Raw genomic sequence first — 24,340 nt, forward strand, 5'->3', positions numbered from 1 at the left:
TTGTGGCCAAGTTGTTCTGACACTCGATTTTAGGCACTGACAAATTATACTGTTTGCTTTACTCACCCAAAGTGAGTAGCTTTTGCGGTGATAAACCACAAGAGTGGAGTTTTTGATAGACAAATTTAGTCCAGGCACTCTTGTGACAATCTTGCAGCACTAGGGATATTAGACTGGGGGGATTTGAGTTTATGTGAAGCCAATAGTTAAATGTCCTATGCCAGATCCGTAATTCTACTGAGGGAAGATTAGCCTCTAGGCGCAATGATGCGTTTGGGACACAGGGTGGTACAGAGAAAATTTGCCTTAAGAACTTTGATTGGACAGCTTCCATAGATCCAAGGTGAGTGCCTTTCCAAACCTGAGCCCCATATAATAACTGTGCTAGGGGTTTAGGTTCTGCAGGGTGTGATGTTGGCCCAGTTTACTGAGGATCTCAACTCTTTTAAAAGCAATTTTTAAACAAAGAGCTGTGTGAGGATAGTGAAGCTCACCTGGCAATCTTACTCTACCACCCAGAGAGAAAATTGAGACTTTGCAAACTCAGTTTCATATGCATTCTGTGTTTTTCCTCTGAACCGATATAAAATTGTGAATGACATACAGTCCAAGCTGCCTAGAGAAGTTGCAGATTCAGAACCTCCTTTTTTGACAACTCTGCCAAATAAATTATTTTGTTACTTCGCATTTATACAGTGATTTCAGTTGCTTTTCTCCCCCCAACCCCAAATCCTTCTTTGTACCATGCTAAATTCAGTCACCTACTTTGTATTGTTTAGGATTTCCATTCATAATCTGCTAGTTATAGAAGCAGATTTGTTTTATCGCCTAAACCAGCTCCTAAAGTTTTTCAACTCCTGTTAACTCCCCAGCTTCTCCCTACTTCAGTGGTTTAATTTCGCTATGTAGCAGGTGGGTCAGAACCACTCTTCATCTCCCTCCTCTTCCTATGGCCTCCTTCTATTGATACCAGCTATTAAAAAACTTGCTCAACTTCCTACCATTGATGTGGTCTTGTTGGCTGGGTGTGCCCCTTCCTCTTTTTCCCTAGGGATATCAGCCTGGCATGTTACTTTGCCCGCTGAAATATCAGCAGGCTTTGTACTGAGGTATTGAGATGGAACCACAGCTTAGTGGTAGAGTGTTTTGCATGCAGATGATCCCAGGTTGAATCCTCACCATATCTAGGTAGGACTGGGAATGTTCCCAGTATGAAATCCTGGAAAGCCACTGCCAGTAAGTGTAGACAATACCTAGCTAGATATACCAGTGATCCTGGCCCCTAAGTTTCCTATTTGTTTCCCTTTTATTGGCTGCTTGTCTTCATTCTTCAAGGGTGTATTTCTATTTTTTTCCCTTTTACGTGCTTGTAATATGCCTTGCTATTCCTGTTCTTAGTCTCCCCACATCCTAATCTTGTATTAATCCCCCAGAGTTCTACTTTCCTTTCTTGTGGTCTACTCATTTGTCACTAGAAGCCTTTAACCCAGTGTTGTTTGTTATTGTAAGAAACCAAAGAGACTCTGCAGTTTTCGAGTCATTGGTTAAAATCAGGATAGTTTTGAAAGGTAAATTTTGCCACCTTGAGTGGCCAACCCTGCTCCTTGATCTCAGAAACCTTCATGTGAACTTTGGTTGAAATAAGCAGGGTCCAAATGCATATCAAACACACATTTCCAAAATACATAGTAGAGTCTGTAGCCATTAAGTGTACTATTATTTATTACAGTTAATTCTTTTGGGACGCAGTCTTTCCAAGGGAGTTTAGCAGCATAACATGGCCCTTGTGATGTTAACATTTTCTGCACAGCCTTGGATTGCATTCGTCTCCTTTTCAGACTTTTCTTCTACACAAGCTGCTCTCCTAATTCCCTCTTGTACATTCTCTGTTTTTAGTTTTCTCCCTCACTCCTGTGTCACCAGTGAATAGCTGGAACTATTCCCCTGCTCTTCGATTAACTCACCCACACAATACAGCCTTTTGCCATGTCACATTTTAATCCCTTTAGGGCCCTTTGTCTAAATTCACTGGTGTTCTTAGTCCTTCCCAGTTGAATGTAATCTGAGAATTGAATTGGTGTATGCTTCCTCCCTCTTTCAGGCGATTAACAGTTAAGTAAAACCCATCTGACCCCTTTCTTGCATGCTTTAAAATGGACATACTGTCAGTCATGTAGGAAGCGGCCTCATACCAGCTCAGACCATTGGTCCATTTAACTTAGCATGGTCAACACTAACTGGCAGTGGCTCTCCAGGATTTCAGGCAGTTTTTCCCAGTTCTTCCTGGAGATGCCAAGGATTGAACCTGTGAATTTCTATGTGCAAAGCAGGTGCTCCATTACTGAGCCACAGCCCTTCCCTTCAGGAACATAGGAAGCTGCCTTGTACTGAGCCAGGTGGGAATGTCCCCTCAATGACTAGAAGATTCCGTCTGTTTTCTACAATCTGAAAATGCGTAGTCTTGAAATTGAATTATTCATTCTCTTAGCCCTAGCTAAGAGTGATGCAATATTATCTATGGCAAATTTTTCTCTAGATTTATACAGTCCAATATGTAGCTGGATCCTCGGGTACTTGAACCACTGCATCATTGAGAGCTGGAATATTTCCCTGGTTTAGGGAAATGCCCAAGATGTTGAATCTGTGTATTGAATTGAGATAGTACTGCGATAAAAATTGTGCTGTTGTGCATAATTCCAGTTCTGCAAGGTGTTGAACATGATTTAGAGGAAACTTTACTGTGTTGTGTGTCTGGTAGCAGATTGATTAGTGTCAGGCAGGACAGGACCTAGGACAGTTCCCATTACATGCTCCCACTCTCATTGTAAATTGCTCTGATAAGGGTCTGAACTAAGATGGGCACAAAAATAGTAAAGCCATCCTGCCGAGTGTTGACCAAGACCAGCCTACCCGTAGCTGCCCAGCTTGGTGCCTTGCACTCCAGCATCACTTGATGGTCTTCAGTTAAAAACTTCCTCTCCTCTCCTTAGAACTTTACAGGTGAAGGTTCACCTGTGAAGACATGATGAGGCTGTGCATTCTGGTTCCTTGTTTGAGAGGTCTGAACTCATCTCTAATTTTCAGAGGGTTAATCTGCTACCAAGATTAATTCTTCCTGCATATTGTAATTCCTCGGGCTAGCTTGGGGTCCATGCCATCCCTGAGGGAGAGTTGTGCTGTATAGTGGTCACCTCTGTATCAGAATTGCTCTCTGAAACATCTGGAGTCCTGGGCATAACAAATTTCAGATATGTTTGAAAAGGACGAGGGCAGGGGGAGAAGAGGATACTAAGGGCAGTCTTTTTCAGGGACACCCCTCCCTCCAAATAATCTGGTGTAATGTCATTATGGAAGGTTCATTTAAATAAGCATCAAATGCCAAGGCCCAAACAGAATGTAGGATGGCAGTTAGCTTGCCGTGATGCAGCAATAGTTTGGGCATCTTGAAAATTAAGCTGTCAGTCTGATTTGAGCAATTGTTCCACTGTAAGCAATATGACGAAACTGCTGGATATTACAGGGTCTTCCCCTCCCCTTTAGTGTCAGCAGAGTACATGGGCAGATTATTCAAATATGTTTTACTGATGTCGGTCTGTCTGACAGATTTTTGATCACAATGAAATGGATTAATAAATACAACCATGTGAGCTATGAGACCCTTTTCCATAGTCCTAATTAAATTGGTTTCTTTTTTAGGCTGTGTACATGATGCCCACAGAAGGAGATGACTCATCAAAAAGTGTTCCTTTAGCATTGCAGAGGGTGTTCTATGAGCTTCAGCATAGCGACAAACCAGTAGGAACTAAGAAGCTGACAAAATCCTTTGGGTAAGTGCTGCCAAGATATCAGATGGCTCTTCATGACTGGGCAGTTTCTTAACCAATGATTCTCAGCCTACTTCTTCTCAGAAGTGGCTTTCACCATCTGTTAAATGAACCAAGACTGAGGACGTTAATTGTGGTGAAGCCATCCGTTCCTGACAGGCTCTTGCGGAAGAGGATCCTGCCATTGTTTGCATGCCCCGATTGATCCTTTTAGTATAGCAAACCCATGTGCATTTTGCCCACCATTTTGTCAGGAAACTATGGGGAGGGATCATGGCCCAGTGGTAGAGCACTGAAGCCCTCAAGTTCTGCCCTTGGCACCTGCAGTTAAAAATATCTCAAGAGGTGGTTCATATTCTTTATATGCTGCCCAGTAAAAGAAGATCTCTAGCCAACTTACAGTATAGGAAAACCACTGTGATGGAGAAGACCCTCTGACTGATACCCTGGAGAGATGCTGCCTGTTGGGGTGGACCAGGCAGGAGTGGGGAACCGGATCTGGCTGGCATGCCAGATTCGTAAGCCTCCCCCACCCCCAAGGTCAAGTTTATGACAACTGGGTGGGAACAACCACCCACCTGTCAATCTAATGATGTCATAATGAGGTCAGGTGATAAACACCTTTCAAAGTTTGAAGGAGATTACTAGGCAGTTACAGCAACCTCCTTTGAAGGTTCGCCCCATTAGTGCAAAACAGTTTGCATTGAAACCCCTTGCTAAAATGGGCGGTGGTGGTGGTGCGGAATGGGGAGCCCTTGTTTCAATGCATACCTCTAATGGAGCAAGCTTGTTTGGAAGTGCTCTCCCACCAACAGTCAGGTGATTTTTCACAGGGAAATCAGGATCAATTCTTCTTTGAAAGAAAAGTTTGTGTCAGTTGTGCTAAGCCTTTAATCCGAAGGGCTGCATTAGCTGTTAGGCAGTCTCCCCACTGCAGTGCTGGGCATGCTTGAGATCTATGCAGATGCACCACACACACACACACACACACACACACACACACACACACACACACACACTAGCACTGAGACGCGAAGAGAGGAAACTGCACCAAGCCTAGTGCTGTAATGAACAAGATATGGAGTGGAGTGGCAGGCCATTTGAAATGGTAGGCGTGATCTAGGTCACAGGTTTTCTGCTTGTGCTTCATGCAGTTACGTGTCCACACATGAAAAGAATGGTTCATTCTGGGATTTCTTAAGTTGCACACTCTTTCTTAGCTGGGCTTAGCATGAGGTATTTTTTTTAATAACTTCACAATTGTTTTCAAATGTGACCATTTTATAAGTGCCTTTCCCCTCACTATTTAATAAAGATGGGAGACGTTAGACAGCTTCATGCAACATGACGTTCAGGAACTATGTCGAGTGGTATGTATTTCCCCTTTTTCTGTTCAAGATTAGCATACAATTTTGTTGCAGTTATGCATATCATGTCACTCACAGGGTAATCCAGAGGGAGGCTGTTCCACACAAGCTCCACTGAAATGAACAGAAGTTGCAGAATATCTACTGGTTTGATTAGGCTGTGCAAAATTGTTTCTTGCTAGATTGCACCGTAAATCATCTTTTACTTATACTCCAGGTTTAATTAGAGCCAGGGATCAAATTTAATTTAATTGTTGAAATCTCAGCCCTGGAATTTGTGCAGACATTAGTGTGCTGCCCTACATGTGCACAGTTGTGTTTCCTGCACACTGAGGAGGAATATCTGACTCTTAGAACTCTAAGTAGGGTCTCTTTGTATTTCTGTGTTAAGAAAGTGCCACCCTGAGGCATTCAGGACCTTTAGCCAGAATTAAAACTAAACAAATAATTTTCTGTTAAGAAAGCAGAAGTAGCTTGAAGTGTGAGAGGGTGATCTGAAAGCACTGTAGTTTGGAGGCAGTGATAGCCTGGATGAGGACCAATAAACTGAAGTTGAAATCCCACTTTGGTAACACTGTGAATTGGTGGTTCCTCCAGTCTTGGAATTGAGTGGATAGCCTGTTTTGGGTGGGATTCTTCTCCCTTTGAAGGGTCAGTTTCATAGCTTGGGGGCACTCTTGGATCTAGATCTGCCATTGGCTTCAGTGGCACAGAGACCCTATATTGGGATACAGTTGTTGCTGGCTAGAACAGCTCTGGATGACTGCAGTGAGGTTTACATAAGGCCACCATTGAAGACTGCTTGGAAGCTGCAGTTACAGCATAATATGGCTGCCAGAATTTTGACTGGCATAGCCAGCAGGTATCTCATAATACCAATTATGGCAAATCTGCATTTGTTACCTGTATGCTACAGAGCCCAATTCAGTGTGTTTGTATATAAAGATTTAAATGACTTAGGATCCCAAGTACCCGAAGGAACACTTCTCCCCATTGCAACCAGCCTGTGTTAAGATCTTTAACAGAGGCCCATCCCATCATTGGGTGAAATACAAAGTGCCAAGATGTGGCACCTCAATTACAGAACTCCTACCTTCCATGGTGCCACAAATGCCCGTGCTGTTGACCTTTCAGTATCATAGCTGCCAAGTTATCCCTTTTTTACAGGGATTTTCCCTTATGCTGAATAGGCTTCCTCGCGAGAAAAGGGAAAACTTGGCAGCTATGTTCAGCACCAGTTAAAGTTGTACCCAGACTTTTTAAGGATTTGGTTTTACTCCCAGCTAGCTGTATCTGAGTTATTAACTCGCAGCTCTGTGAACAAGTCAGTTGGATTTTAATTCATGTTTTAATTGCTATATTTGTATTATATTTGTATGTCATGGTGTTTTTTGGTGGTGGTGTATGATGGATGGAACAGAAATGGAACAAAATAAAATAAATGTTGCAGTGTTGCTGGAACTGAGTGGAGGTGGGGCAGATCTGGATGGGAGAGCAATGGAGCCCCCATGCCCCACTCAGATTCATTTAAAGGGTATATAAATTAAATAGATATGTGTTTCCAATGCAAACTTTCTGCTTTTTTTCAGTTGCTTGATAATGTTGAAAATAAAATGAAAGGCACCTGTGTAGAAGGCACTATCCCTAAATTATTCAGGGGGAAAATGGTGGTATGTATTAGGTTTAAAAGCTAACTTTGAGACACTGTTTGTGTGTGTTACTTTTGTTGTTGGTATGCACTGATAGCTCTCTACCCTATTTTTGTTTGCAGTCTTATATCCAATGCAAACACGTAGACTATCGTTCTGAACGAATAGAGGATTATTACGACATTCAGCTTAGTATAAAGGGAAAGAAAAGCAGTAAGTATATAGTTTATAAATCCATGTGGTTTAGATAAGCCCTTTGTGTTCTGAGATATTCAGTGCCTGCTATATATTGTCTTCTTGAGAATCAACCCTAACCCCCCCACCCCCAAAAAAGCACGAAGTTCAAAGAACCTGAGGGGCATTCCCCTTCCCTCTGGCCTTTGGCTTGATTGAATCTATTGTCCTACAAGCACCTTTTGTGCTGGTGCACCTAGTCTTTGCTGTGAGGCATGGGACTGGACAGTGGCATCTGGGTAACTTCTAAATGTCTGATTCTCTAGACCTTTTCAACCCGACAAGCATGTTTGCTACACTCATTTTCCCTTGGGGATATGTTGACATCTGAACCAGGTTGTACCAATTCAGTTAATGCTGTCTTTCTCCTGCCCATGCTAATAGTCTCCCCACATGAGCAGGGCATGAGTCTGCAACCAACGGCTCCTAGCTGAGATTTCCCTCCAGTTACTAATGCCTGAATAAGTCTAGCTTCCACTGGGTGATTGTGGCAGATACAGAGTTGAGCAGGGCTGTTCATCCTGGATCTTAATTTTCTTTAACCCGCACTAGTGTCTGGGGACTGTGCTGGGTGCTTGAACGTGGTATTTCTCTCTTCCTGCACATGGAGCCTCTGTGTGTGACTGGTAACACCTCCTTTCTTTATACTCCTCTTTTTCAGTATTTGAGTCCTTCATTGATTATGTTGCCGTGGAACAGCTGGATGGGGATAATAAATATGATGCAGGAGAACATGGTTTGCAGGTATGCTACTCCTCATGGAGGTCTGCGATAACAAACGTTTTCAGGATAGTCCTGCATGCTAAGTTGGTAACCTCAGTTCTGTAAGTAAAATTATTGTTTCAGAGGGTGATGTCAGTTCCACTGTTGATGCAGATGTTTCTTCCTTTAACATGCAGGAGGCAGAAAAAGGTGTAAAGTTCTTAACGCTGCCACCAGTGTTGCATCTACAACTCATGAGGTTCATGTATGATCCCCAGACTGACCAGAACATCAAGATAAATGATAGGTAATCAATATTGTGTTGTATTAAAGCCAAAAATTTGATACCTGGAAATGCTAAATCTTTTTATTCTGAAAAGCCAAAGAACAGCAGCAACACACAGCCCAAGGTAATTTTGCCGTCTTGTTAATCATTGTGTGTAAAAGGATTTATCTTCAGGCAGCATGGAGATAAATCCTTTTTGCCCAGCATTTTGTCCATACTTAGAGAAGACACATGGAAATTAATGGACATGACTAACTGAGGCCCATGAATGTAAACTGCCTACTTTGAGGAGAACTCAAGTCAAGTACAACACATAAGTACAACACTTAGATGGTTTATAGTGCACAGTGATATTTGCACTGATGCTACGAAACTACAGGTTTCAGATGGAATATGTCAGCTGCAATTCTGTGCATAGAATGAGTTGAGGACTCCCAGGGCTGGCACAAGATGTGTCTTGCAATCTTGTGCCCCTCCATGTTTTATGGAGCGAGATAGTTGAGTGGCAGCATACATGTTTTACATGCTGAGGACCCAGAGCTCAATCCTTGGCATTTCCAGGTAGGGCTGGAAAGCTCCTTTTCTGAAACCTTAAAGAGCTGCTGCCAGTCACCATATACCAGGGTTGGGGAACCTGTGAGCCTCCAAATGTTGCTTGACTCCCAGCTCACATCATCCCTAGTCATTCCCCGTTGCTATCTACTGGGATTTGGCATCCAACCTCATCTGGAGGGCCACAACTTAGACACCCCCCTCAGTATGTAATAGTGAACTTGTTGGACTTGTTTGATTTGGTATAAAGCATCTTCCTACACCTGACTTTCTCACCTTTGTCAAATGGGGTAAATATATTCAGCTTTACTCTGCATGCCTTCTGCAGGCTACTGCTTTAGCTGTTGCAACACTAGCAGAAGCTAATGCCGTAGCAGCTAAAGTTGGGGGTGGGGCAGAAATAAGCACAAATGGACACACTGGGGAAACATTCCTGCAGCGTTGCGCCTATGCATTTTTGCAATGTTGAATAAAAAGTCATTCATCTGCTCATAGTTCTCCACTGCATCTTTGCCTGCAGTTATTGGAAACAAGAGTCTAGTCTCAGAGCCTATGAAACTACTCCTTGAACCATGGTCTTTGGCAACACCCCATAGGATTCTTCCTTTGATTGCAGAAAGTTTTATGCCAGTGAAACATAGCGCCTATGACCCCAATCAGTGCAATTGATGTCAGAGACGATGTACTTACATTATTTCAACCTTTTCTTGTTCCATGAGTCGTTTGTCAGCATTCATTCACAAAAATAGTTCTTTTTAAAAATAAAAAATAGCCACATGTAACACACTCTTTTTTTCAAAAATGAAAAACAGGTTTGAATTTCCAGATCAGCTGCCTCTTGATGAATTTTTGCAAAAAACAGACCCTAAAGATGCTGCAAACTACATACTTCACGCAGTGCTAGTTCACAGTGGAGATAACCATGGTGGACATTATGTCGTTTACTTGAACCCTAAAGGGGATGGAAAAGTAAGTAATGGAAAAACAGCCAATCTTTTAAGTATACAGTGGTACCTCGGACTTACGAAGACGACCCGTTCCGCGGCCGTCTTCGTAAGTCGAAGTCTTTGGTTGTCGAAGCACCGCTTCTGTGCATGCGCGATTTCGCACTTCTGCGCTTGTGCCAACTGCGCGTGCCGGATGAAAAGACTTCCGGGGTTGTCGACTTCGGAAGTAGAAACCTTCGGAAGTCGAATTGTTCGGTTGTTGAGGTACCACTGTAGCTCCATTAAGATATTATAGTATCCTTTTAAAAGCCTGCTGAAAATCCTTTAATAGAGCAACTTTGAAACTTTAGCTTAAGGTTTTTTTTACAATATAGGCTTCTAAGAAGGAGAGTATACTCCAGAGAAAATGTACAGGCCAAGTTCCACAAATACATGGCATGGTTGGCTCACCTTTACTTCTGCTGGTGGCCCCTCCTGCCTCATAGCGTGTTACTCTGGAGGGCTCCTTAACTTTGGGCAGGGAGGGTGCACTGTCAAAGAGCATTTTGCTTCCACACTTACTGCTCCAGAAAATATTGCTTACTGCGTTTTGTATTCTGATATGGCCTATGACTAATATGGAAATAAGATTGATCTGGAGCTTTAGGGCAGGAATGGGGAACCCACTTCTCTCGAGATACAACTGGACTCCAACTCCCATCATCCCTGATAACTGAAGCTGATAGGAGTTGGAGTCCAACAACATCTGGAGCCACAAGTTCCCCCATTACCTCTTTAAGATAACTAACTGCACATTGGTAGCATTTGAATGCAGTAAGCTGAGAGGAGGACCAGGGTTATGCTTGTTGCAATATGAAGTTAATCTTGAAAGCATGTTTATGTACCAGCAAGTCAGCTAAAGGAAGCCCAGTCTAGCATTTTTTAGACTTCATATCACCCACCTGCGTTCTGTGTATCAGCTGAAGAAGAACAGTGAAAGAAACCCTACTTAAATTTGTGTTTTTAGAATCTCAAGTTATATTTCTCTTCTCCTTCTTTAAATTCAACTTAAATATACTTCTGGGGGTGGTTTGGGGAAATTGCAGCTTAGTGCTTTGGAGAAAAAAATGACGGCTTTTGATGTAAGATGGCACACTAACTTATATTTCTCATTTAAATAAAACTTTAACTGTTTTGGTTTTCCATTTGACCAGTTCTGTGAGGTATGCCACATTTACCATCTTAAAAATGGGAAACTTAAGCTAGGAAGGAGACTTTACTGCCCGACAGATGCAAGGCCAGCTCTCTTGACTGGACCACATCACATATAAGCTGATTTCTCTTAATTAAGACTTAAGGTTGATTCTGAGATTTTATGAAAGTTTTGTAATTTATTTGAATAGTTCATTTTTTGTACTGCCAGTTTTTAATATTGTATCCAAACCAATATCATGTTCTTCCAAGGAGACAGATACACAATTTTAAAGACATTTTAGGCTAGATTATACATATGATGCTTAACTCTGTCAAAAGTTGTTTGTTTGTTTGTTTTCCTTTACAGTGGTGTAAATTTGATGATGACGTTGTATCTAGATGTACAAAAGAAGAAGCAATTGAGCATAACTATGGAGGCCACGATGATGACCTATCTGTACGGCACTGTACCAATGCTTATATGTTGGTTTATATCAGGGAGTCAAAATTAAGTACGTATCTTTTCTTCAGTTCTGGGTAGCACTAAGGTTCATCTTTCAAAACATACAGTAGACATTCACAATGAAACTCCCAAGTCTGTATGCATGCAAACCAATGATGATTGGTTGAGCTGAGGTGCAGGAAGGATAGTGTTTGCATTAATACTACCATATAAAAAAATCAGGGTTTTCAGCATGCTCGCTGCTTTTCTTTGGATGGCAGTATTTGAAAAGGCACAATAATTGTCACACTTCATATGTTCTAGGTGAGGTTTTGCAAGCAGTCACTGATCATGATATTCCTCAGCAACTAGTAGAACGGCTGCAAGAAGAAAAAAGAATAGAGGCTCAAAAGAGAAAGGAGAGGCAAGAAGCCCACCTCTACATGCAAGTACAGGTAAGCTTTGCCACCCCGGGATCCTTTGCCTGGACATACATCCCAGTTCATTTTGCATTATTTGTTGATAATGTTCACATTTGTATCCCACTGTATATGGATGTGAGTTAGGTTAGTCTGAACAAGAGCAGCCCAAGGTCAGCTTCATGGTGTTTAAACTTGGACCTCTCTAGTCAAAGCCCAGCACTCAGCTACCTGGTGTCTTGTGCTGATAACCACTTAGAATCCTATTTTGGCATTAAGTGCTTTATAAAATAAGAAACTGTGTCCAACTAAGTTATACTCAAAGAGTAGAACCATTGAAATGAATTAACCCAAGTTGGTCTTGTCCATTAATTTCAGTGGGTACACTCTTGAGTAGGACTAGCAATGAATGCCACTTTCTGCTCCAAACATGGCCAAGAAGAAGTTCTTGGTCATGTTTGGAGCAGAAGGTGGCATTCATTGCTAATTGTACATGACACTCTTTTTCCAAGTTCCCAAAGCAATGTATATAGGTTCCCTCTCAATTCCTTGTGATAATTTGTATTAATATAAATTAACATTATTACTCTATCTTATGTATGTGGAGCTGTGGCTGAAAGAGAGTGACTTGCCTATAGGAGTTTAGATGTCTAGGTCACAGTTCATGCTTTGAACCACAGTAGTACCGCAGTTTTCACTGCAGATGTTTGTACACTAGCTTGCACTGCTGCAACTGTAGGATGTCCGAAAATTTCCCTTACCAGGGAATCCTTATGTTTGCTACAAGAAATAACCACCTTGTGGGCTGGCCTTCACTGCATACATCCATAGGATTGTTAGACTGCAGGATATTCTTACTAAGCAGTGTAGGAGCTCCTTGCTTGAACCTTCTGTACCAAATAAAAGTCATTGAAAATACATGAGCACAGCTGTGTTGCTGGAACCCAAACTGGGTATTAATGTTGCACAAGGAAACACCTGGTCCTTTTGTGCCACTGCTAGGATCCTCACACTGGGATTTACATGGGGCGGGGGCATGCCATGATCCTATAAGTCAGGTGTGGGGAAACCCTCCAAATGTTCAACTTTGCAACTCCCATCAGCCTCAGCAAGGGATGATAGGACTTGTAGCTGAGCTACATCTGGAGGGCCAAAAGGTTCCTCAATCCTGTGGCGTGGTAAGGCCTTGAGGAAAAGAGGCTAAGCTTCAATTGTGAACTACTGCAATTGCTTGGTGATTTCAATAACAAATCATGTTTTGTAATTTCAGATAGTAACAGAGGACCAGTTCTGTGGCCATCAAGGCAACGACATGTATGATGAAGAAAAAGTGAAATACACTGTGTTCAAAGTGCTGAAAAATTCAACACTAGCAGAATTCGTTCAAAACCTGTCTCAAACAATGGTGAGCTTTCTATGAGAGATCTTATCCAATCAGTTGTGTTACTTTTTATGGAATCATTTGTAATTCTGTAATGATTGAGCTCTTTCTAAATCTCTTTCTCCCCCCCCCACCTTTGTAGGGCTTTCCACAAGATCAAATACGGTTGTGGCCAATGCAAGCCCGAAGTAATGGGACAAAAAGGCCAGCCATGTTAGACAATGAAGCTGATGGCAATAAAACTGTGAGTGTGCCATGGTAGAGGGAATATCAATTCTAAATTTTGTTGTAGCACTTATGCATTGAGCAGTAAAAAAATGCACCAGTGAAATAAGAGATTCTGTTTCCTTAATGTAGTGCTTCAGATTAGGGCATCCATTTTGTGTATGTTTAATCACAATTGTCCATTGCACATGTCAGTGAAGTCCTCGTTGAATGTTTAATAATTCTTTTGTAACTCAGGTCCTCCGGAAAGTTAATAATCATTTTATAGCCTCTTGATAATAGGGCAGCGTTTCCAGAACTTCAGTAGGAATTGTCTCATCTGGAGGTTGGCAAGATTGCTGTTCAGATGCCAGAAAGGCATGGCTTGTTTTGAAATGTTAGAACACCTATCCTTGCCTCATGCATTCTGATATAGGGGTGAGGGGAGAGGTGGATACGCAGCAGGATCTAAACAGAGCCAAAACGGACCTCATTGTAGAGATGTACTTCACTAGGAAAATGCTTTATCGCTGCCCCTTTAGATGAATGTAGTGAATGGCGACAACTTCTATAGCTTTAAAAGGGGGTTAGATAAACTCCACAGATTAAAAGTTACTAGCCATATTGGCTGTGTTCTATCTCCACTGCAGGAGGCAATATGCCTGTGAATACAGGCTGAGCCTCCCCAATTGTGTGTGATCAGCACACGCGCTCCCACTGGCAGACGCACCATCTTTAACACCAAAAAGGGGCAGGGGCGGAACAGGGGAATGAATCCCTACTCATGCACGTCCCAGTATAGAACCTCCGCATAAGTGGGGATTCCCCTGTACCAGTTGCTGGGAATGTAAGTTGGAATAGTGTTGTGGCATGAGAAGGGGTGTGTGATTGCGCGCTTCCCATGGGTATCTGTTTGGCCACTGTGAGACCAAGGTGTTAGACTAGACGGGCCATTGGCCTGATCCAGCAGTCAGGCTCTTGTTATGTCCTGTCACTTCTCTATATTTCAAGGCACCTTGATCAATGACTCCGGCAACCTATTTGTCCAAAATAGATTATTATTTTCTCTAAGCAGCTGTGGGGCTGATGTAGGCATATTTTTTGTTTGTCATCTTTTTATCTCACCCCTCCTCTTAAGTAGCCCACAGCAGTATTTCACACTTTCAAACAACCTGATACCACCATAACAAATATATACTGAAGAAAGCATTTCTTCACAGTGTGACCTCTCCCCTTCCCACCCCAATCTGGTGTCTTTCCTTAACTTCACAGATGATTGAGCTCAGTGACAATGAAAATCCATGGACAATATTCTTAGAAACTGTAGATCCAGAAATGGCTGCTACAGGAGCAACATTACCCAAGTTTGACAAAGACCGTAAGCATACTTTTAAGATGTTGAGCCGATTCCTAAGATCCTTGTGGCTACCTTCCCACATATCCAAGTTATTTTGTGTGTGTGTTTGTTATCACCAATAAAATCACTCCCCTCTCCCCGCAAAATAGCAGCTCCCTGAACCACATGGCAAGCTTCTTTTAAACCTGAGGGAAGTTTGGCATGTAGTGTCCAGTATGCTCTGGGAATCTTCCATTCAAGGCGAAGAAGTCAAAAATTCCACTAGGTATATCCAAGCCATTTGGATCCCAGCCATTGGAATGTACAAAAGCTTGTGACTTTTGTATCCATTCTGCTTGGAAGTGGAGTGTACAAGTTTTCAGGAGACACAAAGTTGTTCTGAGAGTGCATAAATAGCTGTTGCTTTGAAATTACAGCACAGACTGAAAATTTGCATTTTAGAAATCCCTTTAGGTAGATAAGAGCCTGATAATAAAAACTAATTAATGCTTAGGATAGTGTTCAATGAAGTGGTTCTATTAGCTCAAGGACTTCTGGCTGTGCAACAGAACTTCCCATCCTCCCAACCCTCTCATCATCCTGTGCCCCTTTCTAAATCTGTTTTGTGGTTCTCCCCAACCCTCCTGAACAGATTTGGTAGGGTATGGAGAGAGGAAAGGGAAGAGTTTTGTTGCACTAAGGCAAGGATGTGGAACCTTTTTTTCAGTCTGAGGGCCACATTCCTTTCTGGACAACCTTCTGAGGGCCATGGTTGGCATGTGTCCGTCTCTGGAGACAATGGAGGAGTGCACCTTTGGGGGTGAAGTCAAACTGTTGGAAGGTTACAGCGCCTGCTGTGGCTGTAGAAACTGATATGGGAGAGACATGTTTTGTTGCAGCTGGGGCATGTGAAGGTGTCCGGTTGTGCTGCTGCAGAAGTACCATGGTGTTTCTTCTCTCTGCTCTCCTCCTAGTGGTCATTCCTCCTCTGGTCACTGGTATGGATGCACGAACTGTCTGTCTGTCTCCAGGCACTGTCTGCAGTCATCTCCAAGGGATTCCCACACGGCAGGGTAGATATTGCCAGCCTTCATGTCATATTTGCAGACGTCTTTGTAACGCAGAATTGGTCTGCCAATGGGCCTGGTGCAACTGGGTGGAACATTGAATGTAAATTTTGCCTTGTGTACAGTAGGTTCATTTCTGCAGATACACCCCCCCCCTTATCGTCCATTTAGAGAAAAATGGTATTATCAGAGTTCAAGGACTCATTCCAACCGGGCAAACAATTTTGGGTGAAAAGCAAGATCAGTGAGGGGTGGGGCCTGAAGGACCATATTTGGCCCTTGGGCTAGAGGTTGTCCACCCCTGTGCTAATGGAACTACTTCATTGGATAACGAAGTATCCATGCCATTTTCCCTGTTCTTGATTTAAAGAAAGTGTTCCTTAACCTGTACAAAAGTAGCTTGTCCTCAGATGGAGGCTTTCTTCTGCTACAAACTTTTGTTTCTCAATTTATAGATGATGTAATGCTGTTCCTGAAGATGTATGATCCAAAGACACGGAGTTTGAATTATTGTGGACATATCTACACACCTATATCCTGCAAAATACGTAAGTCCGCAAGGTTATAGTTGGAAAATGCTTTGAAACCACATATGTTAGTGCAGGGGTCTCCAGACTACGGCCCGCGGGCCGGATAAGGCCCAGTTGGCCTCCCAATCTGGCCCACGAAAGGTCTGGGGATCGGCATGGCCATTCTGCATTTAAATTTTTTTTTCCAGCGAGAGCCATTTCCCCCCCCCCCTGCATCTCCATTTCCTCCCTCTCCCTCACCGTGGCGGCGCCTCCTCCCTCCCTCCTCCTTGTACTAGCAAAGGCCAGTAGCAGCCAATCACAAAGTGTTTCAGGCCCCAGCTAATGGGCGGGCAGCAGCTGCACGTGCATGCGTGACCACAGGAGGAAGGGGGCTGTGCTAAGCTGGCTGATCGCCATTTTCAGCAGCCGCTTCTTGCCAGAGCCAGCCCGAGAAACTTTTTTCCTGCCACTCCACCCTCCGCCGCCAGCAGCCCCTGCTGCAAGACACAGGTACCGTGTTCCCCACATTTTAAGACACCGTCTTTTTAAAATAATAATAATAAAAAAATTACAGTACTTTTATTTTAGTACGGTACCTCCTAAGTGGCTCGGGGCGCACAGCAAGCCTCCTGCTCCTGCTGCCGCGTTGCCGGACGGCCCCGTAGCTCTACCGACGCCCGCGGCTACCTCCTCCTCCGCTCATGGCACGGTGGAGCCTACTGCCCTCCGTGAAGCGCGCCAGCTGGTTGGAGCTGTGCCCGCAGCCGCTGTGCTCCAGGAACAAGACGCGTGCTTCGCGGGCTGCCCGCAGCCACAATGATGCCTCCTTGGCCGGCTTCCATCGCCCAGCTCCAGAAGATCCCGCCTCGAGGGGGATCCGCAGGAACAGGCGGCGGCGGCGGCTCCTGCCCACTTTTGCCCGGCTCCTCCAAGGGTTGTCCCAGCAGCGTGAGCAGCGCGCGGAAAGTTTTCTGCGCCGCTTGGCTGAGCGCGCATCGAATTCTCCTCCTCCGCTGCCTCGTCCCGCTGCCGCTGCCTCAGTCTGCTGAGCCGGTCTGCAGAGTCAGAGCCACGTTGGATTGAGGAGGCGATGCTCCGTGTGGCGCTGCTGGGCGCTGATTCTGCAGACCGGCTCCTCGATCCGGTGTTCTGCGCAGCGCTGATCAGTGACGACCCGGCAGGCCTCCAGATCAAGGAAGCGGCCTGCCGGGTCAGCGCTCGGCACCGGATCGAGGAAGCTTCCCGGGGGGGGGGAGGGGAGAGGGAAAAGGTGTCAGCGGGGAGAGAAAACATGTGTGTCCTCTCCCCTTTCTCTAATGACAGAGCAGCTGTTTTCACTCCCCGCCAACACCTTTCCCCTCTTTCTCCCCCCCCCACCACCCTGGGAAGCTTCCTCGTAGCTTCCCCCCCCCCAAAAAAATATATAGTCCGGCCCAGCACAGGGTCTGAGGGGCAGTGGACCGGCCCCCGGCTGAAAAAGTTTGGGGACCCCTGTGTTAGTCCATCAGCCTACCTGAACTCAGATGGTTGAGTAGCCTCATCATTTTGTCTTTGTCTCCTGCGTTATAAACTTGAAGATGGAATGTTTAAAAAGCAGGATGTTGTAATAGATGTCCCCCCACGCTCCCGGCCAAGTTGGAGTAGTAAATGGTAAATACTCTTTCTTTTCTTTTCCCCAAAGGTGACTTGCTGCCGGTTATGTGTGAAAGAGCAGGATTTCCCCAAGAGTCTAATCTTATCCTCTATGAGGTTTGGATCACTTACTATTCCTTAAGCTAGGTCACAATGTTACGGTTGTTCGTTTAGAAACTTTTGCTGAAGTACCGCATATCACTACAACAAAGGAGTCTCAAAATTCCATGATTGTAAGATAGACACAATGCAACATGAACTAAGGAATTTCTTGAAAAAATGAATTTCTGTAAAATTACTTTCTTTAAAATGAAAAGTCACATCTAACAAAAACTATACTGTTTTAGACTTTACAAAATTAAAATTGTTTTCCGGTGTCAATAATGTGATTACCCCCCCCCCCAAAAAAATACACTATTTGGATCATAAATTTCACCCAGCTTAAAAATACTTTGTGGAATCCAGTGTTGCTCTATTACAAACATCATTAGGTGAATCCCGTCCACTGCTCAGAGTTGACCCATTGAAATTAATGAACCTTCTTGGTTTGCTTCTCTTCTGTAAAATTTTGGCTTATGAAGCTGAGATGTCATTGTCTGCATATGGACTTTGTCTTTGGAGTGTTTGGTGTACTATTGATACCTCCCCTTGTGGCTGCTGTTACAGTGCACTGTGTATGTATGAATGGAAACAACACAACATTTTAAAGTTTGGATTGGAAGGAAATTTGTTCCTCCTTGATGATAACTGTCTTGTGATGTCTCTTTCCCTTTTGCCTCAGGAAGTTAAGCCGAATTTAACAGAGAGAATTCAAGACTATGATGTTTCCCTTGACAAAGCTCTTGATGAACTCATGGATGGTGACATCATTGTGTTTCAAAAGTAGGTTATCACTGAGGCTTACTATAATCATTCACCACACAAGCTTTGCAGTGCTTTTTTTTTAATAGAATCGGTATAGAAGTCTGCTTGATAGGTTGAACCAGTGGTCAGGAACTACCAGCCCCTCCTTGTCCCTGCACCCACTTGTCCTAGTTAGGCTAAAGTGGGGAAATCTCCCATGCAAATTTGATTATTGTTGTGTTCAGGGTAGGGGAGCGTAGCTTTGGGGGCAGCTGGAAGAAAGATGGAAGAGAATAAAGTGGGGAGAGAAACAGGTAGCAAAAAAGGAAAACATGTGGCCCCACCATCAGCTCCAGTACTACCCACTGCTTATTCTGGCCTCGCTCACCCTGGTTTGTGGAATGCAATCCTTGACAATCCTAATGCTGGTTTGAACCTACGAAGACACTGTTGTCATTTGCCACATAGATGATGTGATTTTCACCATAAATGGTTGATTTGGAGGGAGCACTGTGTCAATCCCCTGTTTCCCAGATAAATAGGCTCATGTATGTTCATGTAAACCAGTGGTTCCCAAAGGGGGCAGTTCTTTCCCCAGGCAGGCGGTGGAATTACCTGAGGGGGGGCACTAAGAGTCATGGGGGCAGCAGGGGGTGTTGAAGCTGGGCCCCTCCAAGTGTGTGTATTGATTATTTATGATTGACCAGTCTAGAGCCTAGAGCAAACAGCTTCCTTGCTTCATGTTTGAACTTACTGCTCTTAATCGCTTTCAAAACTATTTCCTTTGGTCATGTTTGTTTGTTTGCATTTATTATTCTGAGTTGTCATAAGTCACAAGATGGCCAATTATTGGCAACAGCCATTGATTTCCCTATAAATTAGTTACAGTAGGTGGAGATTTGTGCATATTTGGTAAGAGGTTATACCGGTATATAAATATTTTAAGCTAATTTTCTTCACACTTACGTTTTCATTAGTAAGAATGTGTAAAAATGCTTTTCATGTAATATCTCTGGATGAAGTTATAAATTTTGTTGAATTAAACTAAATAGTTTCAAACTGGATATTTAATAAATGTGCAATTCATAGTTATGGGTTCGAATTTTATTGTGTTATTATCTTCCTTAATGGGTTGTGCAAACGGCTATTCTGAATAATGTTTTTTTACAGGGTAAGGGGCACTGGGGATGAGTTTATGGAACCCCCAGGCAGGGCTGGGGAATGGCCCCCCAAAGCTTGGGAACCACTAATCTAGACCTGTCTGTGCTTTGTTTAGAAACTCCCTTTATGCAGCACAGATCTATTCAGCTGCTTTGGATTATTTTTGAAGGCTGTGCAAAAAGCTTCAAGGCTTTAAAGACTTCCTGCGTCATCTGAGCTTTTAAACAACCTTTGTGTAGTTAAACCAGCTGCGATCTTTTCTGTTAACAGGGATGACCCCGAGAATGATAGCAGTGAGCTACCAACAGCAAAAGAGTACTTCAGAGACCTTTACCACCGAGTTGATGTCATCTTCTGTGACAAGACCATCCCCAATGATCCCGGTTTTGTTGTCACATTATCCAACAGAATGAATTATTTTCAGGTACAGTAAGCCCACAACTTACACAGGGGTTATCTTTGGGGAACTTGCCTAAAGCTAAAACTGTGTATAGAAAAAAAAATGGGTTCCATGGCGGGTGGGATTGCCAAAGCCTTTTTTCCTGGATACCTGTCTCCTTTCTGCCTCTTTTCTGCCCCGTGTGTGTGTGTGTGTGCGCGCACACACACACACTTTTTTTTTTTTGCCGAACACACAAAGCTGAATGTGCACAAGTGAAATGTGCGTAAATTGTGGGCTTACTATATTAAATATACTCCCTTACATTTCCATCAATGAAATTAGGTGCTAAACTATCAGATTGGCAAACGTCTTTGAAAATAGTGCCCCTTTATTCCAGATTGTGGTAGTCACATAAAATATTTCTGGAATGAGACATATGAAACTTGCCTTATACCAGCCCAGACCATTGCTTCATTTAGCTTAGTGTACCTGGTGGAGTATTCTGACAGTGCACCACCCTTCTCCAACTTGACATGCTATAGTCACCTCCTCCACCTTGTTCTCTCCTGCATGTGTACGGTAATTTTGTTCTTACTTAAAATTAAAGCAAACTTCCCTAACCATGAGCCCCATCGTGTACTAAAAGGGCTCCAATGCTCATTAGCAGCAAATGAGAAAACCTAAGCATGGTGGATTGTTCCCAGTGCTATTTCAAATTCACTGTCTTAACTGGCTGCTTTCTATTCTGATTTTTTAAAACATTTATTTTCCTAGGTTGCAAAGACAGTCGCCCAAAGGCTGAATACTGACCCTATGCTACTACAGTTTTTCAAATCCCAAGGGTAAGAAGCCATCATCTGAATTAATATTTCAGCTGTAGTGCCTTTTATGCAGTTTTAGCACAGTAGTAGTCTTTGGGGTAAGTTGCTAATGCCAACCGGGGACCCCCAGAATATTCAAAGGGGGGCACAGGTGAAAATTACGTAAATGGTGAGGCCACAGCACGAGGCTAGGGGGCAACAGAGGGAAGTGAGAAGAAAAGGAGGGGATCATTTTTTAAAATTTTAAAAATCCTGATTGGCTGGCTATCTGCTTGGCCAATCACAAGCAGGTAAGGGGGCAACCTACCAGGGGGCAGTCTAGCGCTTCTTTTTGACACATGCATTTTCTTGGAGCTGTCCTGGTTTGTTTCGAGTGGGAGAGGGAGATCGCTGAAGCTCCCGTTTTGACCACTGCTTGTAGCTGCTGCCAGTGCTGGGCCAGTTGGCAGCCTGGGCGTGACTCCGCAAGGTGCAGGGTTCAGTCCACCCCAGCACCTAGCAGACCAGGGCCTTGGGATGCTGCCGAGGGGTGCAGGGCCTGTTGGCAGCATCTGCCTGGCTATGCAAGGTGCGGGGTAAAAACCGCCCCTAGCCAAGCAGGGTCGTCTGGTGCTGCTGACTTGCATCTAATACAGGCATCCCCAAACTGCGGCCCTCCAGATGTTTTGGCCTACAGCTCCCATGATCCCTAGCTAACAGGACCAGTGGTCGGGGAAGATGGGAATTGTAGTCCAAAACATCTGGAGGGCCGAAGTTTGGGGATGCCTGATCTAATAAATAGCTAAGTGCCTACTTAGAAGAAAGCCGTACTGAATTCAGTGGGCCTTACTCCCAGGTAAAGGAGCCTGGGCTCCTCCAGATGACAAGATCATTTTGCACTAGGTCAGTGAGGACCACTTGCTTTTTAAAATTTTCCCATATATACAGAAATCCCTGTGCGTCTTTTGCAGACCCTCCAAGTGTCTCTGTTTTCCAGGGGTGGTCCCGGATTTACAGAAGTCGTCCCAGTTTCTGATTTGATCCCAGAAAGTTCCACTTTTCCTTAGGCCGTCCCTATTTTCATCAGAAAAATGTTGAGGGGCATGGAGTTATCCAACCCCCAAGCCATCTGAAGGCAGCCCTGTATTGGGAAGTTTTTTTTAAAAAAGTTTAATGTTTAATTATGTTTTAATATATGTTGGAAGCCTCCCAGAGTGGCTGGGGAAACCCAGTATGATGTGTGGGGTATAAATAGTAAAAATATTATTATGGAATAATAGGATGTCCCTATTTTCATCGGAGAAATGTTGGAGGGTATGCTTTTGGACTGTTATGTGTAGGATTCCTCCTCTGTGTCCAATAACTGGAGTCAAATAAATGTTGTTTACTTTTTATAATACACAGAAGATGGATCTCCCCTGGGAGGTTCTGGACTCTCTTTCCTTGGAGGTTTCTAAGCAGAGGTTGGATGGCCATCTGTCTTGGATGCTTTAGCAGAGTTTCCTATGTTGCAGGCAGTTGCACTAGAAAGATGATTCTATGTTTTTCTGTGATTCTATGTTTTTCTGCTTCAACAATATTCCATTATGTTCCTATTATTTTATGTAATTGTATTTTGTCTAAACTATAAAATTTATAAAATAAAACATGTTCTGTTTACAAATAGAACATTTCAATAGCTACCTTTCTAACGGTAGGATGAGGGGGGGCACAGGAAGGAAAAATGTTTAGAAGGGGGCCACGGTTGGGAGAAGTTTGGGAAACACTGCCCCGGGGTAACCTGGTTCTGTGCCCTCTCCCCCAAATCTCCCAGTTTTGGGGGAGAGGGCACAGAAAGAACATATATAGAAAGAACATAATGAGAGGGAACTTTGCACAGACTAAAAGCGGGACAAGGCACAGTATCATAATTGCATCAATTAAAACACAAACAGTGATGGAGCTTTTGAGTTTAACAGGACTCTTCCTCAAGTTTTATAGTCAAATATGGTAAAAGTTATAGTAGCAGCACTGACAGCAATATGTCGGTCTTAGGATGGTGGTCCAAGAAACTGCAGACAAATATGAGCCTGCCCAAGCCCTTTGTTTCTCATTGGAGGCCCTCTTCTGGGCCTTATGGCTATCTAAAGTTCAGTGGGTAGTGACTGGGGTAGGGTAGGGGTTTTCTCAGTTGTGTTGCCCAACTGTACAGATTGTGAGCACTGAACTAACTTTGTGTTTCAAAAATCTTCTCTCCTGGTTTTCTTGTTCAGTTATAGAGATGGCCCAGGTAACCCTCTTAGACATAATTATGATGGAACTTTAAGAGATCTCCTGCAGTTCTTCAAGCCTAGACAGCCCAAGAAACTTTACTATCAGCAGGTAGGAGACTTTCTTGTCCATATATGGAAGAAGATTCTTTGGTTCATCTGCATAATGACCACATTTCTTTTTCCCCTCTCTCCTCCCTAGCTTAAAATGAAAATCACAGACTTTGAAAACAGGAGAAGTTTTAAGTGCATATGGTTAAACAGCCAGTTTAGAGAAGAGGTAAGCTGTTTTTCCTTGAAAATATCGAACCTAGCCTGCAATCAAAGAAGTAGGATTGGATGCTTAGTTTAAATGCATTTGCAGATTAAAATTTGCCCCACAATTACCGTATTTCCTGAGGCAGAGATCGCAAAATATTGGTTAGTTACAAAATTCAAATTCTGACATCCCCTTTTCTCATAATGCAAAAATATTATGCCTTGATATTTCCATGACTGAGAATGAGTTTTTCCTGTCTAAAGTATTGGTCTTTCATGTCATTACTCAGTGCCATAAAATAGTGGTTTCCCTATGTGAACTTCTACCTGAGTAATTGTACAACAGGGTTCCAAATTGTCCATTATGTGTCACATAAAGGGTATAATTAATAGACAAGCTGTACGTGTTTTGGAGGGAAGTTGCCTATGCTGCAAGCCCCATGTTGAAAGTCATGGAAACAGATGTGCTCATTCGTTTTGGTTTGGGGAGTCCCTGGGCAGGTCCCAGCCCTTGCCTGTAGCAACAAGAACTTTTTATATTCTATGCTTCATTTCCTTGTGTTTCTCATAGCATTTTATTTCTTGACTGATTCCCTTCTCTCCCCCCGCCCCTTAATGTTTGTTTAGGAAATAACACTATATCCAGACAAGCATGGGTGTGTACGGGACTTATTAGACGAATGTAAAAAAGCTGTAGAACTCGCTGAGAGAGGTTCAGGGAAATTAAGGCAAGTGTTTGTTCATTTACTTGCATAGCACTTCTTCTGAGGGGCGGTGTGGGTAGCCCTTATTGCATGTTACTCTCATGAAAGTAGTTCCATGAAGAAGCTACACTTCTCAGCCTGCTCCAGACAGATTGCTGCACTAGTCCTGCCCTGGTCATCGGTTGCCTGCTTGCGCATATAGGGAGTTCTTTGGAC

At 43.5% G+C, this 24,340-nt stretch overlaps 1 protein-coding gene across 4 annotated transcripts in view; it reads left to right on the forward strand.

The window, feature by feature from the left end:
- The window catches only part of USP7 (ubiquitin specific peptidase 7), a 71,247-nt gene that overhangs the window by 40,456 nt on the left and 6,451 nt on the right, over nucleotides 1–24,340 (forward strand). For 3 of the 4 annotated variants that reach the window (XM_035130565.2, XM_060282537.1, XM_035130566.2), the window contains 21 exons: nucleotides 3,697–3,827; nucleotides 5,140–5,194; nucleotides 6,781–6,861; nucleotides 6,963–7,053; nucleotides 7,736–7,818; nucleotides 7,974–8,083; nucleotides 9,427–9,583; nucleotides 11,102–11,246; nucleotides 11,501–11,631; nucleotides 12,866–13,000; nucleotides 13,119–13,220; nucleotides 14,453–14,558; nucleotides 15,491–15,589; nucleotides 16,039–16,131; nucleotides 17,777–17,844; nucleotides 18,509–18,609; nucleotides 20,002–20,155; nucleotides 20,888–20,955; nucleotides 23,166–23,274; nucleotides 23,365–23,442; nucleotides 24,048–24,148. In XM_035130565.2, coding sequence (XP_034986456.1) covers nucleotides 3,697–3,827; nucleotides 5,140–5,194; nucleotides 6,781–6,861; nucleotides 6,963–7,053; nucleotides 7,736–7,818; nucleotides 7,974–8,083; nucleotides 9,427–9,583; nucleotides 11,102–11,246; nucleotides 11,501–11,631; nucleotides 12,866–13,000; nucleotides 13,119–13,220; nucleotides 14,453–14,558; nucleotides 15,491–15,589; nucleotides 16,039–16,131; nucleotides 17,777–17,844; nucleotides 18,509–18,609; nucleotides 20,002–20,155; nucleotides 20,888–20,955; nucleotides 23,166–23,274; nucleotides 23,365–23,442; nucleotides 24,048–24,148 — 2,198 coding nt within the window. The remainder of the gene's footprint in view (nucleotides 1–3,696; nucleotides 3,828–5,139; nucleotides 5,195–6,780; nucleotides 6,862–6,962; nucleotides 7,054–7,735; nucleotides 7,819–7,973; nucleotides 8,084–9,426; nucleotides 9,584–11,101; nucleotides 11,247–11,500; nucleotides 11,632–12,865; nucleotides 13,001–13,118; nucleotides 13,221–14,452; nucleotides 14,559–15,490; nucleotides 15,590–16,038; nucleotides 16,132–17,776; nucleotides 17,845–18,508; nucleotides 18,610–20,001; nucleotides 20,156–20,887; nucleotides 20,956–23,165; nucleotides 23,275–23,364; nucleotides 23,443–24,047; nucleotides 24,149–24,340) is intronic. The other variant, XM_035130567.2, reaches the window with a different exon arrangement.

This window comes from Zootoca vivipara, chromosome 14 (assembly GCF_963506605.1).
Source record: "Zootoca vivipara chromosome 14, rZooViv1.1, whole genome shotgun sequence".
Lineage (NCBI taxonomy): Eukaryota > Metazoa > Chordata > Lepidosauria > Squamata > Lacertidae > Zootoca > Zootoca vivipara.